The 13,165-nt window shown below is 45.8% G+C and overlaps 1 protein-coding gene across 2 annotated transcripts in view; it reads left to right on the top strand.

The window, feature by feature from the left end:
• map3k3 (mitogen-activated protein kinase kinase kinase 3) overlaps positions 1–8,959 on the top strand; it is a 34,750-nt gene extending 25,791 nt beyond the window's left edge. For both annotated transcript variants that reach the window (XM_088623192.1, XM_088623193.1), the window contains 8 exons: positions 215–282; positions 803–895; positions 2,175–2,339; positions 2,773–2,921; positions 4,705–4,836; positions 5,192–5,321; positions 6,518–6,695; positions 8,350–8,959. In XM_088623192.1, the coding sequence (XP_088479318.1) occupies positions 215–282; positions 803–895; positions 2,175–2,339; positions 2,773–2,921; positions 4,705–4,836; positions 5,192–5,321; positions 6,518–6,695; positions 8,350–8,578 (1,144 nt within the window). In that variant the 3' untranslated portion in view covers positions 8,579–8,959. The remainder of the gene's footprint in view (positions 1–214; positions 283–802; positions 896–2,174; positions 2,340–2,772; positions 2,922–4,704; positions 4,837–5,191; positions 5,322–6,517; positions 6,696–8,349) is intronic.
• The last annotated feature ends 4,206 nt before the right edge of the window (positions 8,960–13,165 follow it).

Genomic DNA, 13,165 nt, shown 5'->3' with positions numbered 1-13,165 from the left:
ATGAATTAAACAAGTGATTTCTTAGGTTCAGTAGTTTAGAGCTTATTTAGGAGTAAAGCCTACAGTAAATATCTTTCAGCCCTCAGGGACCAGAGTTGTCTTAATTGAAGAGATTACTTCCTTGACAAGAGGCGACTTAGCCAGGCTTTCTGCAGGTCTGTGAATACTGGTGATCTTGTATTTACCATTCTTTGTCTTATTACTTGTCTTGCAGCCCTTCGTTTCGGAAATCCCGGATGTACCGAGCCAAGAGCTATCCAGACAACAGGCAGGAGTACGCAGGTGAGTGCTGCAGGGCACTAGTAAAACAGTCTGTGCAGGTGATACCAGCGCACAACATCACAAAGGTCCTGGAAATAGTGGCAGGCCGGGAAAGAACGGTTGGATTTTATTCATCAGACATGTTGCCAAATAAGTAACTCAGGTGGCAGAAAAGCCAAAAAGTGCCTCAGTCCCTCACCAGAAAGGTAATATCTTTAATACCCCTGCTGCTATGGAATATTTGTATTCCATCTGAAACTGCTTATCAATTGAAAGCTCATACTCCAAGTGTCCTGAATGGACATCAGTACTTCAGAAAGGGCCTGTCAATAACGAATTCATGCAAAACCTGATAAGTCACAGTGAAGTGCCTCTTCTTATCTTAAATGTGTTGCAGTCTTCTCCCTTTGATTATTGTTTTTCTTGCGTGAGCCAGTGTTTAGAAGATGTCGGAGAGAGTCAGGCGTGTTGTTTCACGGTATCGGTATCTGCACAAGTGCTGGGCAGAGGCCTAAATAATAATGTTGTCCCCCCAACACAGACCGAGAGAACCACATCTATGACAAAGTGGGCAAAGGCGGGACCTACCCACGGCGATACCATGTGTCCATGCAGCACAAGGACCACAGCGAAGGTACAGTGTCTGCACACCAGCCTTCCATATGACTGTGATGTTGACCCAGTAAGCGACATCTGTCACCCTCAGATTGAGGTAAAGTCAGTAAAACAGTGGTGACCGACTGAGAGAATACTTGTAAAGCTGTGACTCCTAAAATCACGAAGACAGCAGATGTTCATCTTCAAGTTGTTAGTTTTAGCGTGCCAAGGAACTGCATCCTTCATAACAGGAGGCAGAACATTGTTGGATTGTCTTGGGAGGCAATTAAGACGAGCAGTAATGCCAATTTTCAAGAAATCTGTTTGTGTGTGTGTATATATAAAGTGTTATCAATGTACAGCATTTTGAAAAGAAGCACGTATGATGTATAATTACCAAGTAAGAACTTAGGGAACTTTTTTTTTTAAGTTTAAAAGTAGCAAGTGACTGGGTCCTATGATACCAGGTTCCACAAAGCTGGGGAAAGTATTTTGTCTGTTGAAGTCTGGGATGGCCTGAAGGCATAAGCTTACATAACGGCACTCAGGGGTCACTTAAGATACTCTGGAGCTTGGCCATGATTAAAGACTTATTCTTGAATGTAGCACTCCACTGAACCGAGACTTGTTTTTAAGAATGCTAAGTGCAGCTGAAGGAATTTAAGAAAGAAAAGTGTTGTAAACGCAGCTACCTTGTTTATTGTTAAACTCAAGCGTAATCTGCTTAATAATATTTTGATATCTGCCTGTTCTTCACAGTTTGCTCTACAAGTAAGAACTGTGCCCCTCTTACCCCATCTGTATTTATAATTCCACTTTTTGAAGTGTCCAGAACAGCTCTCATTTGTTTATCGTTTTGCATAATTCAAATGTAATAGGAACAGTTTAACAGCCCTTAGAGCAGATTCAGAGTCAACAAGAGCAAACTCTTGTTGGTTTTAACAGCACATCTACAAAGTCAATACATATATATATAAATACTGTAAATTCTGTGTGAAAAAAAAATATTGAATTTTTTATGATTGAGAGCTGCAAAGGAACAGATGGAGACTGGGTTGGATCCTCTTCAGGTGTTGGGTTGAGGGAGGGACAGAGCCAAAATATGAGGTTCAAGAGACCGAAACACAAAATGATAATGGGTATGGGGACGTACAAAACAGGGTCCAAAGAGCTGGAAATCTGGGAGACAGATGGAGAGGGAGGGTGAGTAAAGAAGAAATCGGTAAAAGAATGGAAAATTGAGAAAGGAATTAGCACATGTGATTGTTGGAAGAAGGGGACAGGGCCCTGAACTTTCTTCCTCTCCTCCCTTGAAGGCCGAAGGACCTTCCCCAGGATTCGGCGTCCCCAGGGAAACCTGTTCACGCTGGTGCCGTCTCGCCGCGCTCTCAACGACAGCGAGGAGAGCCTGGGGTCGGGCTGGCCGCTCTCCGACGGCCAGGGCCGCCTGAGGACCCAGGACAGGGCGGTGCCTCACAAGTGTAAGGGCAGGCGGGACTGACCGCTGGCGTGGCTCTGGGGTGCTCTCAGCAGGCGGGCGGCTGGGCCGAGCTCCGTGTTGAGCACCGTTAGTCAAGAGGTCCAGAGCGCCTGGTGACTGGCACCAGCCAGCGTCTCGGCTTCGGCCACATCGCGGGGCAGCTTGCTCCCTACCCCCACAACCCTTCGGATAAAGATAAAGACTTTGGATTTGGACAAAGAAGTGCCTTCTATGTCCATTAGGGGTGGGAGGTGACTGGCCCACTTTGTAAGTTTCCTGTAATTGTTTTACAAGTACTGTTAAAAAGCAGCAGGAAGTGAGCAGTGAAAAGCACACTGCAGGCATGACCATTGGTTAGCTGCTGTTGGTGATGTATGGTGCATGGCTCTGGGTGCTTCGGGTTATTTGGGTTTCACTTTTCGTTTCTCTTGCAGCCCCCAGCGCACCCCTGACGTGGAGGAGGGGGAAGCTGCTGGGACAGGGCGCGTTCGGGAGAGTCTACCTGTGCTATGATGTGGACACAGGGCGCGAGCTGGCCGCCAAGCAAGTGCAGTTTGACCCTGACAGCCCCGAGACCAGCAAGGTCAGTTTGCACCCAGAGCTGCACGGCTGAAGGGGGGATTCTGGGATGGATCCGTGATTGATGCTGCGAGCGCTGTGCTAGAGGGGTCGCTCCGTGTGTGGACTGTGACTGTACGCGCGTGGTATTGGAAACCTGAGTGATGCTTCCCTGGTTCATCCATTGTAAGCTCTGAAGAATATTAATACTAATGAGTAAAGGGAGTGGTTAGTGTGGATGATTAAAGTATTATTTAAAGTTTTAAACCACGTGTGGGAAAGTTCAGCCAGCTCTGCCTAAGATCACGAAGGGAAAAAGTTTATTGAAAACTCCCGGCTAAAAGTTTGCACATCTTGTTAGAAAACCACTATTATCATGGTGCTTTATAGTTTCAAATGTAGCATCCTGAGGTGCCGACTACGTAATAGTTTGTGTTGTAGTTTCAAAAGTGATTTGTGCTCCATTTACTACGTACCATCTGCAACGAGAACATATTACAAGGCTATGTGGCAGTTCCTGTAATACAAGGAGGAGGTATGTTAATAGGCATACTGAGGAAGTAAATGCTGTCTCATTTTGTGTTGATTATTCTCGACCTTTGGTTCATGTGAGAAGCATTCACTGAGATGATTCAACAAGCTTGAGTCGAGCAGGGTGAAAGAAAACATTTCATTCAGTACACACAGCTCCAGAAGGATCTAACAGAACTGTGCTTGGGGAGGATTGCAAACATGTGCTCTGCTGCTCCTTTCCTTGAAGTGGAATCCAAAAGGACTCTCTCAAGTGCTCATCCCGGATGTTTTTAGTAAATCAGGCCTGGAACAATACAGATGTGCCCCCAAACTGTCACTGCAATCAGGGCAGTAACTCGTTTATTTTCTGGCTGGAGTTTAAACGTTAGAATTGTGATTTTCTTTTTTTTTCTTGAAAGCTGTTTCCTGTCTGCTGCAGAAGAAATAACTGCTGTCGTTTCCCGTGTCTGACAGAGGGAAGTTAGTGTAGTCATGGGGGAGGAGGCGGCTGATGAAGCCTAGAATAGCAGGTCTGTTGTGGACTGTAGGGGCGCTCTCGCGTGTTGTCCCCAAGCCAGGACTTGATGAAGGCTGTCAGTTGGATCTGTGGCCAAAATCGAACAAACTGATTGCAAGTGTTAAGGGCAATTGTAAAAAAAAAAAAAAAAAACATTTTCCTTTTATCTCTTCCCCTGGATAGTGCCCATAGTGTTTTTGTTTTTCCTTGATGCTGAATAACTACTGGCATTCTGCATTTGCTGCAGCTGGACTTCCTAAGGGCTGTCTGGCAGTCACTGGCAAGCAAAGAGCCCTCTTCACTATGTTGGGTTTGTTATATGTGGTTGGCTGGAAGGTAACAGTGATAATTAATGTGGGTCCCGATGTTCTTTTTTGTTAGGAAGTTTATTGAAACTACAGGTCTATGGGAATAGTGTACTTATAAATTCATTCGTGACTCAACTTGTGAAGACTGTGCAGTTTGGTGAGCATATATGGGGCCATTGGTAGCATTCATCCACAGGAAATCAGTTATATTATTATTATTATTATTATTATTATTATTATTATTATTATTATTAAGATTTAAATACCCAAAGTTAAAAGTTAATTTGCTTTTATATTTTATATACTGTGTAAAAGGCTGCCCTTTGAACTCCTTATCTCAGTATGGCAACAGTAGCGCAACACAGTTCTCCAGAGAGGGTCTCTCGCAGGCGGTGGGGAAACGAGGTCGTCCCTGGCGACGCTCCCACCCTCTCTGCTTCTGCTCATCGTCCTGCCCTGCTCCCCTGCAGGAGGTGAGCGCCTTGGAGTGCGAGATCCAGCTGCTGAAGAACCTTCACCACGAGCGCATCGTGCAGTACTACGGCTGTCTGCGGGATCGCAACGAGAAGACGCTGACCATCTTCATGGAGTACATGCCCGGGGTGAGTACGCGCCAGGGAGCATCAGGGGGCATTGGCGAGGACTGCTGGTTTCAGAAAGGCATCCGATTGTTGAGGATCCAGGTGATTTCCTCCGCTTTCACTGCCCCACTGCTGGGAGAAAGATATTAGAAGAAGGATTGACAAGTGCCGAAGTGTTCAAAGTTGTCAAAATAGCAAAAGTGAAAGAAAGGCCTTTGGTTTAGAAAGACAAAACCATCCCTGAACGTGACTAGAAAAATTCCAGGGATCATATGGGGGTGGATAACTCCATAGCTCTCAGGAGACCATTACTTCCTGTCCTAGATGTGAACTGACAAGCTGGCAATGTGTTCTGAAACTGTCTCAACTCGTGCAGGGCTCTGTGAAGGACCAGCTGAAGGCGTACGGAGCTCTTACTGAGAAAGTGACCCGGAAGTACACGCGCCAGATCTTAGAAGGAATGTCCTACCTGCACAGCAACATGATTGTCCATCGTGACATCAAAGGTACTAACGGGTGCAACTGTCCCCATCTCCCTTAGACACGACTGCAGTAATGAAGAGCTTTATTAGGGGTTTATTGATTATGCTGATGCCTTGATCTGTGGTATCATAGTGTTATTTTACTTATAAGTGCTTCTTTAAGGGGTTGAGGTGAGTTAGACATAGAAGAGACTGGGCAGCAGGAGACGTGCATGAGGTGAGCAAGAGCTGGGAACAGGAATATAAACTGGATCTGCACAGACGACTGCAGACCGGTAAGCAGTGATCTTTAAAAATTAGATAAAGTTATAGACAAGAGCAGGCCGTTCAGTCTTTTGTAGCTTGCTTGGTAGTTAGTAGCTAATGGATCGAAGGATCTGACCCAGCTGTTAGGCTGACTGAACAAAAAAAAAATCAGCATAGTTCTGGAGGAGTTACAGAAGGCATCAAGATTAAGAAGATAATTATTATTTCATACAGAATATTGATGAAAAGAATGGTTGCTAAATTATTGCGTTAAGAATACCTCACTGGTTTCTACTGCTCCTGCTGTAAACAGTGACGATTTCTGCTCAGGACACAAAAGAAAAGATCAGAGAGGAGGCCACCCCAGACTCACTGTCAGTCCCCAGCCAGAGTTCCCGAGTCAGACTCTCATTAGTCTTATCAGAAAGCACACAAGAAGTCCATCTGATGGAGACAGACCTGTCTTGGGGGAGGGGGCAGCTCACTTCCTGTGCCTTCAGCCCCTGGCCTCCAGCAGAGACGCACTGTAACTGACTGGAAATTTGCTTTGCAAAACCTCTTCGTAGGAGAGCCTGCCGAGCTCCTTGCTGCCCACGGAGAGAAAAATGTTGCTTCTCCTGACAGCTGGGGAGGGTTAGTTAAAGCAATTCGCTCCTCATGATGGTTTGGGAAGGTCTGACAAATGCATTGTTTTATTTATGTGCAGTGTTTATTGGATCCATTGCAGAATTTTGGGCTTGTTGTTATTGTTCTGAAGATAAGGTAGATGCATGCAATGCAATCACTCACCTATTGTAAATCCCAAACTTTGTGATTGTGATCTCGCTCCACTATAGCGACCGGTACCCCCCTGAGAGTTCCGTGTCCCTGCTCAACGCCACAGCACAGATTCAAGCCCTCAGTGCCTGCAGTTGCCCAGCCCCAGCTCCTGTAGGGCCCTTCGTCTTTTTAACTCGGGTATTATTGCCCTTCAGGTGCAAACATTTTGCGGGACTCCGCAGGGAATGTGAAGCTGGGGGATTTTGGCGCCAGTAAGCGCCTGCAGACGATCTGCATGTCCGGAACAGGAATCCGCTCGGTGACTGGCACCCCCTACTGGATGAGCCCGGAAGTGATCAGTGGGGAGGGCTACGGCCGGAAAGCGGATGTCTGGTAAGGCTGCAGTTCGTCCACTTTCACTTCCCTCAGCGCTTCCTCCTGCTGGCTCTTTATTCAGGGTCCAGGTTCTGAAACACTTTAAAGTCCATAAAATAGCTAAAGCAGAGATGAAGAGAGTTCAGGCAGTAGAGCATCCAGGCAGATCAATAGGGAGGTGTGACTGATCTTGAATTCTCCTGCTGAGAGTTTGAGAGTGAAAAGAGAGCACTGGAGCACACCACACCCCTGATCTTGAAGGATTATGGGCTGCTGAGACTGGATTTGAAAACAGAAGACATGGAAGTGAAGTTTAACATCATAGACAATAGAAACAAAGGGTTAAAATGCATTAAGCGTCTCTGAGGCCTGTTTTGACGGTTGAATGACTATTTCCTTAGCTTCTCCACTATATAACAGCCCCCATGTGGTTTATTGAGAAGTTCTTATTTATGTGGACTTGCTAAAAAAGCAGTGGAATAATAAAAAAATTAGGCCCCTAAACTGAATAAGCTGCGTAAAGTGGGGGGGTTCACCTGCTCCTGGTTCACAGTGGGGTTCCCCCTGCAGTCTGGTTGGGCAGTCTGCGTCAGGGAGCTGGGATTGGCCGAGAGCCAGCCCTTCCAGTGAGCAGCTCGATCTGGGGTCGGAATTTTCCCCGCCCGTGTTCCCCACTCCCCCAGGGACTGGGAACACGCTGAAACCCGAGAAGGCTGTCGCCTGGAAAAGGGACCGAAATCGAAGGGTGTTTTTCTCCATCCAGACACTCTTCATGTCAGGACACTGCCTGTATTCTTTTTAATGCTGTACATAAAAAGTTTCCATGAAAACATTCCAGCTGTCTTAAAATAAACTCTCAAAGTTTGTGTTCTTCTGTCCAGTGAAACCCCAGAGCAACATTCTTGACAAATTCTGATGTTTTTTGTAAATCTATATCCCGGTGTTTGTAGATTCCTAGTCCAAGTTCATGTGAAAATCTTCAAGAACCCGTGAGACTGCTTTATTAGAACAGCTTGAACGTGGTGTCACCATTTAGAAAAATGTGTGAGGGGGAAACTTGCATGTCATGTGTGATGGCAACACTTTAGCATGTTGTTACTTTTTTGTTAAAGCCCGACTGTGAAGAGTTTTCAGGTAGGGTTCTGTCCAAGTCACTGTACTGCAATATCATCATCTAATTGCTGACGAATCTGCCTAATTAAAAGTTTTTTTACTGGATGAAAAAAGTAAAAACTTCTTTTACCCTTAGCCATAAAAGGGATCATTATTAAGAAAGACTGAAATTCCCAGGGGTTTCACTGACTTGACAAGAGTTGGGCCTTTGTAATTAACAAAAGCTTTTTTATTAAATGTTTTTAATTTAGCAAGTGTGATTTTTTTTTTCCCTTTTCTGCTCAGTTCTTGAAACTCAGTCCTTGAGCCTGTAGGTGGTGCCATGTTGCATACTGTGACATGATTTGAGGTTGAGATGGTATTGGAGATCAGCTTCGATTTCCACCCTTCCTGAATTGTATTTCTTGCTGCCCCCTAGTGGCAAAAAGTTTGAGACAGCTCTGAGCAGCAGTACCTTTGTAATTCTTAGGAAAGACATTTATGTGTGTATGTATATATAAAGCCTTAAAAATTGCAACCTAAATAAAATGGTTTGATTTTTTTCTTTTGTTGCGGACAGGAGCCTCGGCTGTACGGTGGTGGAGATGCTGACGGAGAAGCCCCCCTGGGCGGAGTACGAGGCCATGGCCGCCATCTTCAAGATCGCCACCCAGCCCACCAACCCCGCGCTGCCTTCCCACATCTCCGACCACACGCGCGACTTCCTCAAGCGCATCTTCGTGGAGGCCAAGCACCGGCCCTCCGCGGAGGAGCTGCTGAGACACCCCTTCTCCCAGATCCTGTGCTGAGCAGACCCCCGGGGCCGCGGCAGTCCCGCCTTCACAGGGGCACCTCCTGGATGAATGTGCATTCCCTGCGGTCACCACAAGGGGGCACCAAGCTGCAGTGAGGATGTCAGGTTTACTGAGGTGCAAGATCCTTTGTAAAAATGGTCAGGATCCAGTACTTTCTTTCCTGTTATTTTAATATGCAGTGGAATAGCTGAGTTAATGGCTGCTTCTGTACAGTGTTTGGGTTCACCTTTAATGGGATAACTGCCATTAGTACACTGGGATCTAACAGATCCTTTTTTTTCCTACAAAATGGAATTCAGTGGTGCTCAGAAATATTGGATCCCCACTTTGAGCAAACGTCTTTAAGTGCAAAAAATTGTATATAGATTTTTTTTTCTTCAAGAGGCCAGGATCCAGGAATGAACAGTTCTGTTTAGAATCAGTTAGTGCTGACCAGATGCATCGTTAAGGCACTGCCCCTGGTTTTGAGTAAGTCTTGATAGCAGTGCCCGGAGCTGCTGTTCATGTTTGGCTCACAGTTGACCCAACTGTGGCTATTGTCTTAAATCGTGAAAAAGACAACTTCTATAACTTATTAGTATTTTGCAATGCTGTGTGTAAGATGAGACGTCCGTCATTTTTATTTGTGACTGTCAGCACACTTTCGACTGTCCTGTAAAGCTGGGGGTTATTCTGGCGCTGGTCCCTGTACTCAAGGCGAGGCGAGCGATCGTGTTTATTATTTCACAAAGTGTGCTTGTGTGCCCGTCGGTCTTGGGACATCCTGTGTGCCTCTGGCGAGAGTGAAAGACACTCCATCTCCTCCAGGTGGCGCTGATGCCCCTGTCCAGCACTGCAGGGGGGAATGGTTTGGATCAGGAGGCAAGTCAGAGAAGTGTCTTGCAGGAGCAACTTCTGACTTAGCATGCTATTGTAATACTGCGGCAGATTCCACATTTCCTTGTGAAATTGTGATGAACTGCTGAATGGCACAAATGAAGAACCCCGAACTGGGTACTTTCCGCTTCTAATAAGAGACTGTTTAAATCTCAATTCCGACAACCTAGCTGATATGTAATGAGTTCCAAAACCAGGAGCTGGCATAAAGTGCCTTGGAGGTTTGCCCTGAATCAGGGCTACATGGCGAGAGAGCACCCTAAGAGGCGAGCACGTGCTCCTCCAGATTTCCAGCCAGGTTGAAATCTGACCTTGTAGGTTAGATCCAAAGTTCTCTTTACTTCTGTCAAAAAAACACAGTAAGTGTCCTAGTGCTTATTGCCTGCAGTAATTGCCCCTTACTGGGCATTGTAGTTTGTACCAGGTCTACCTGCAGGTGACAGTTCTGTAATGTTTCTGATAAGGTTTGGAACAAAAATCCCACACGACGGACTTGAGGGGAATCAGGTCAGCGATTCGCCTTGGTGTAACGCATTGCAGGGCACTGACAGCGGTCCCCTTGAGAGTGAAGTTAGAAAAAAAAGAGTTTTCAGAAGATTGCTGTGGCCACCAGGATGGAGAGGATGACAAATCCAAGAAGCAGCATCTTCATGATAAAAAAATAACTCGGAGCTCATGAAGCCCTCTGCCTGCCCAGTTCTCTAATGGCAGTAGCATCTAGAGGGACAGTAAAACATGGCCTCCTAATTCTACATGATCTCAATTTGTTCAGTATTTAAAAAAAGTTACATAGATGAATTCTCAAGAACTACAGTCAAGCACTTTACTATTTAAGAGACATAATTGGAATATTCAGTGTTATTACGGCTGTAGCACACCCTGTATCATAATCCAAGCCACTCAGTCAAAGCAGGCCAGAACAGAGGTGACACCAGATGTTCTTCTGATGCATGTTATCAGCAACATATTTGTCAAGATAGAAACATGTGCCTATTTCAGCATGAAGAAACCTAGCCCCTGCTTATAGGTATCTTTTTCCATTTGTCCTGTTTGTTTTGGATCTGGAACAAGGGATATGGACAGCATTAATGCCTTTCTGAATATACAGTAGGAGAATGCAGTGTTTGTTCTTTTTCTAGTGAGCACAGACTGACCTGAATCAGCATTATTCCAGTGAGAGTCTTCACCGGTTTGACAGTTCTGAGAGTATTTGCACTGAACGGATGTCACAAAGAAAAGCCATTTTTGGACGCTCAGATTTTTTTTGTCCAGCACCAGTCCACTCCCCGCGCGCCCCCCGGCCGAAACGCGATCCGATCTGCAGTGATCGCGGCGGTCTGGCCGTGCGGCTGCCTCTCTGGGACTGTTTGTGCCAGCCATTTCTTTCTCGTGTCTCGTGAGGGGGTTCTCCGCACCACATCCGTACTTGAACCAAAGAGTGTTCTTCTCCATTTTCCCAAAGAACGAGTGTTGGGGTTCGAGGGGGCAAAGCCTTCATTTTGACTTCGCTGATGAGCTGAAGTGAGAATGCGGAAAGGCGTTCTGTGTTGGAGACAGTTTGCTTGGCTTGCCTCCTCCTCGCTTCCTCCCCCCGAAAAAAAACACGATTTTCTTCCTGAGACGGTGTTATTCCAGTTGCTTCCAGTATTTTGTACATTAAGTAAAATGTTCGCTGAGTTAGAGAATGGGGGGGCTAAGGATAAGAGGATTAATTTCTCTCCTGCCTGTCAAATCTAGCATTTATTTTGTCAGAAATGCACTTTTTTATGAATGTAGGTATTTTTGGTGCCTTTGTTAGCTTTCGGCCTTTTTTTTTTTCACAAAAAGAATCATTAATGTGAAGCCTCTTTTTCTCTTTATTTATACCCTAGAGTTCATTAATAGGATGATGTGTTTTTTATATATAAATATATTTTTGTTATATCGACTCTAGACAGTTGGATGATGTTTCTAATGACAGTTTCTAATGATGCCTTAAGAAATATGATATAAGAAAAACAGAAGCAGCTGGTTTTGCAGAGATTATGCTGAGGGATTATTTGTAGTGTTAAAAAACACTGGGTCAAACGAGCTCTGTATTCCCTGTGAGTGCTGTACAGGTCTGTGAGGAGTGTCCAATTTATGTAGCAGCCGAACCAACAGTCCCACTGAAGATCAACCCTTCACTAGACAGCAACTAAAAGATGGGAGTACTGTGAGGTCCAGTCCTGTTAACTGGACTGTACCTGTCAAAATAACTGGATCAAGTCAGACTTTAACCAACCCAACAGTCACAAATTCCACTGCTCAGTCCTGGGAGACTTTTCCTCCTCGCGCTCCTCATGTGTGGAATTGCCAATTGTTTCAGCACCTTGCCTTGCTGTGACAAACATCTTCAGCAGCAGTGAAAAAAAGTGCGCGCACACACACAGCAACCAAAACACGCACCACCAGCTTCAGGTGAAGGACTTGGAACAGCAGGCTCTGGGGACACTGCGAGCTTGCGGGCACCCATGGGAGTCACCGTAGAGAGGCAAACCAAGGGACCGTGGCAGTCCCATAACCGCAGTGGCACGGACCAAACAATGCTCTGCGGCTTGGGGAATTGTGGGTACACTGCACTAATGACATAGCTCAGACCTGTACCCTGTACCCTCATCTCCAGGGTACAAAGCTCTGCCCACAGAGCCATTTCCCCATTGGGTCACTTGGAAAGGCGATGACAGTGTGCTAAAAGAGGGTTTCTGGGGTTTCATTTGTGACGGGGAGGCATGGTGGCGCAGTGGTTAGTATTGGTGCCACGCAGTCCTGGGGCCTCGGGTTTAGTTCCTGGGGTGGTCTGTGTGCCGTTTGTATGTTCTCCCTGTGTTCATGTGGGTTTCCTCCCGCAGTCCAAAGACATACTTGAATTGGCTTCTGGGAAAATTGGCCCTGGTGAGCGTGTGTATCTGTGTCTGTGTGGGCCGTGCAGTGGACAGCTGAGATGGGCTTCTACTGCCTTTCGACCCTGTATTGGATAAAGCAGTGAGAAAATGGAGGGATGGATTCGAGCCATTTATTGAATGAGGACATTGGAACAAACACCACAGGGACACATAGCCTCAAACTTCAAGTGGTCTGGGGAAGCATGCTGTATCCATGCCACAGTCTGCAGGAGTTCTGTGCTTTTTTTCTTTTATTAGCACCTTTGTAAGGTTCTACTGTTTTCTTTCTGTTAAAAATCATTTGGGACAGTTGACTGAATGTCTTGTGGCTCAATCAGTGAGCACGGTGCCGAACACATCTGCCCAATAATCTCTGAGCACTTTTAAAGTTCTCAAACAGACGAGGGAGAGATCTCTTGACAGCCAAACCACCCTTTCAATGAATGCTTTGGACACTGTTGTGCTACAGTGAAGCTTCTCCAAATGTTTTCTTCAAAACAAGTTTCAAACGGCGTGTTTTCGTTCATCACAGTTGCAGTGTTATTTAAAAAAAGAAGCCGACTTCTTCTACAATAGGGGGAATTGTTTTAAAACAAGTGCTTATGAATGGAGCACCACCATTGTAGTGAAACTTTCCGTCAGTAGGCTCCACAGCATTTTGAAATTGGGCTTGAGGCTGCTGAAGTATCTTTGAGTTTTAGGAGGCAATTACAGGGGATACCAGAGCAACATTTCACCCAGCGTGACGATTCTGTTTAGCCCAGGGTTGGGGGACCTCCTGAGTGCCTGTTTTGTGCTGACT

Source organism: Lepisosteus platostomus, chromosome 28 (assembly GCF_059453375.1).
Source record: "Lepisosteus platostomus isolate fLepPlt1 chromosome 28, fLepPlt1.hap1, whole genome shotgun sequence".
NCBI classification, from domain to species: domain Eukaryota; kingdom Metazoa; phylum Chordata; class Actinopteri; order Semionotiformes; family Lepisosteidae; genus Lepisosteus; species Lepisosteus platostomus.
This window is presented reverse-complemented; position numbering and strand designations above follow the sequence as displayed.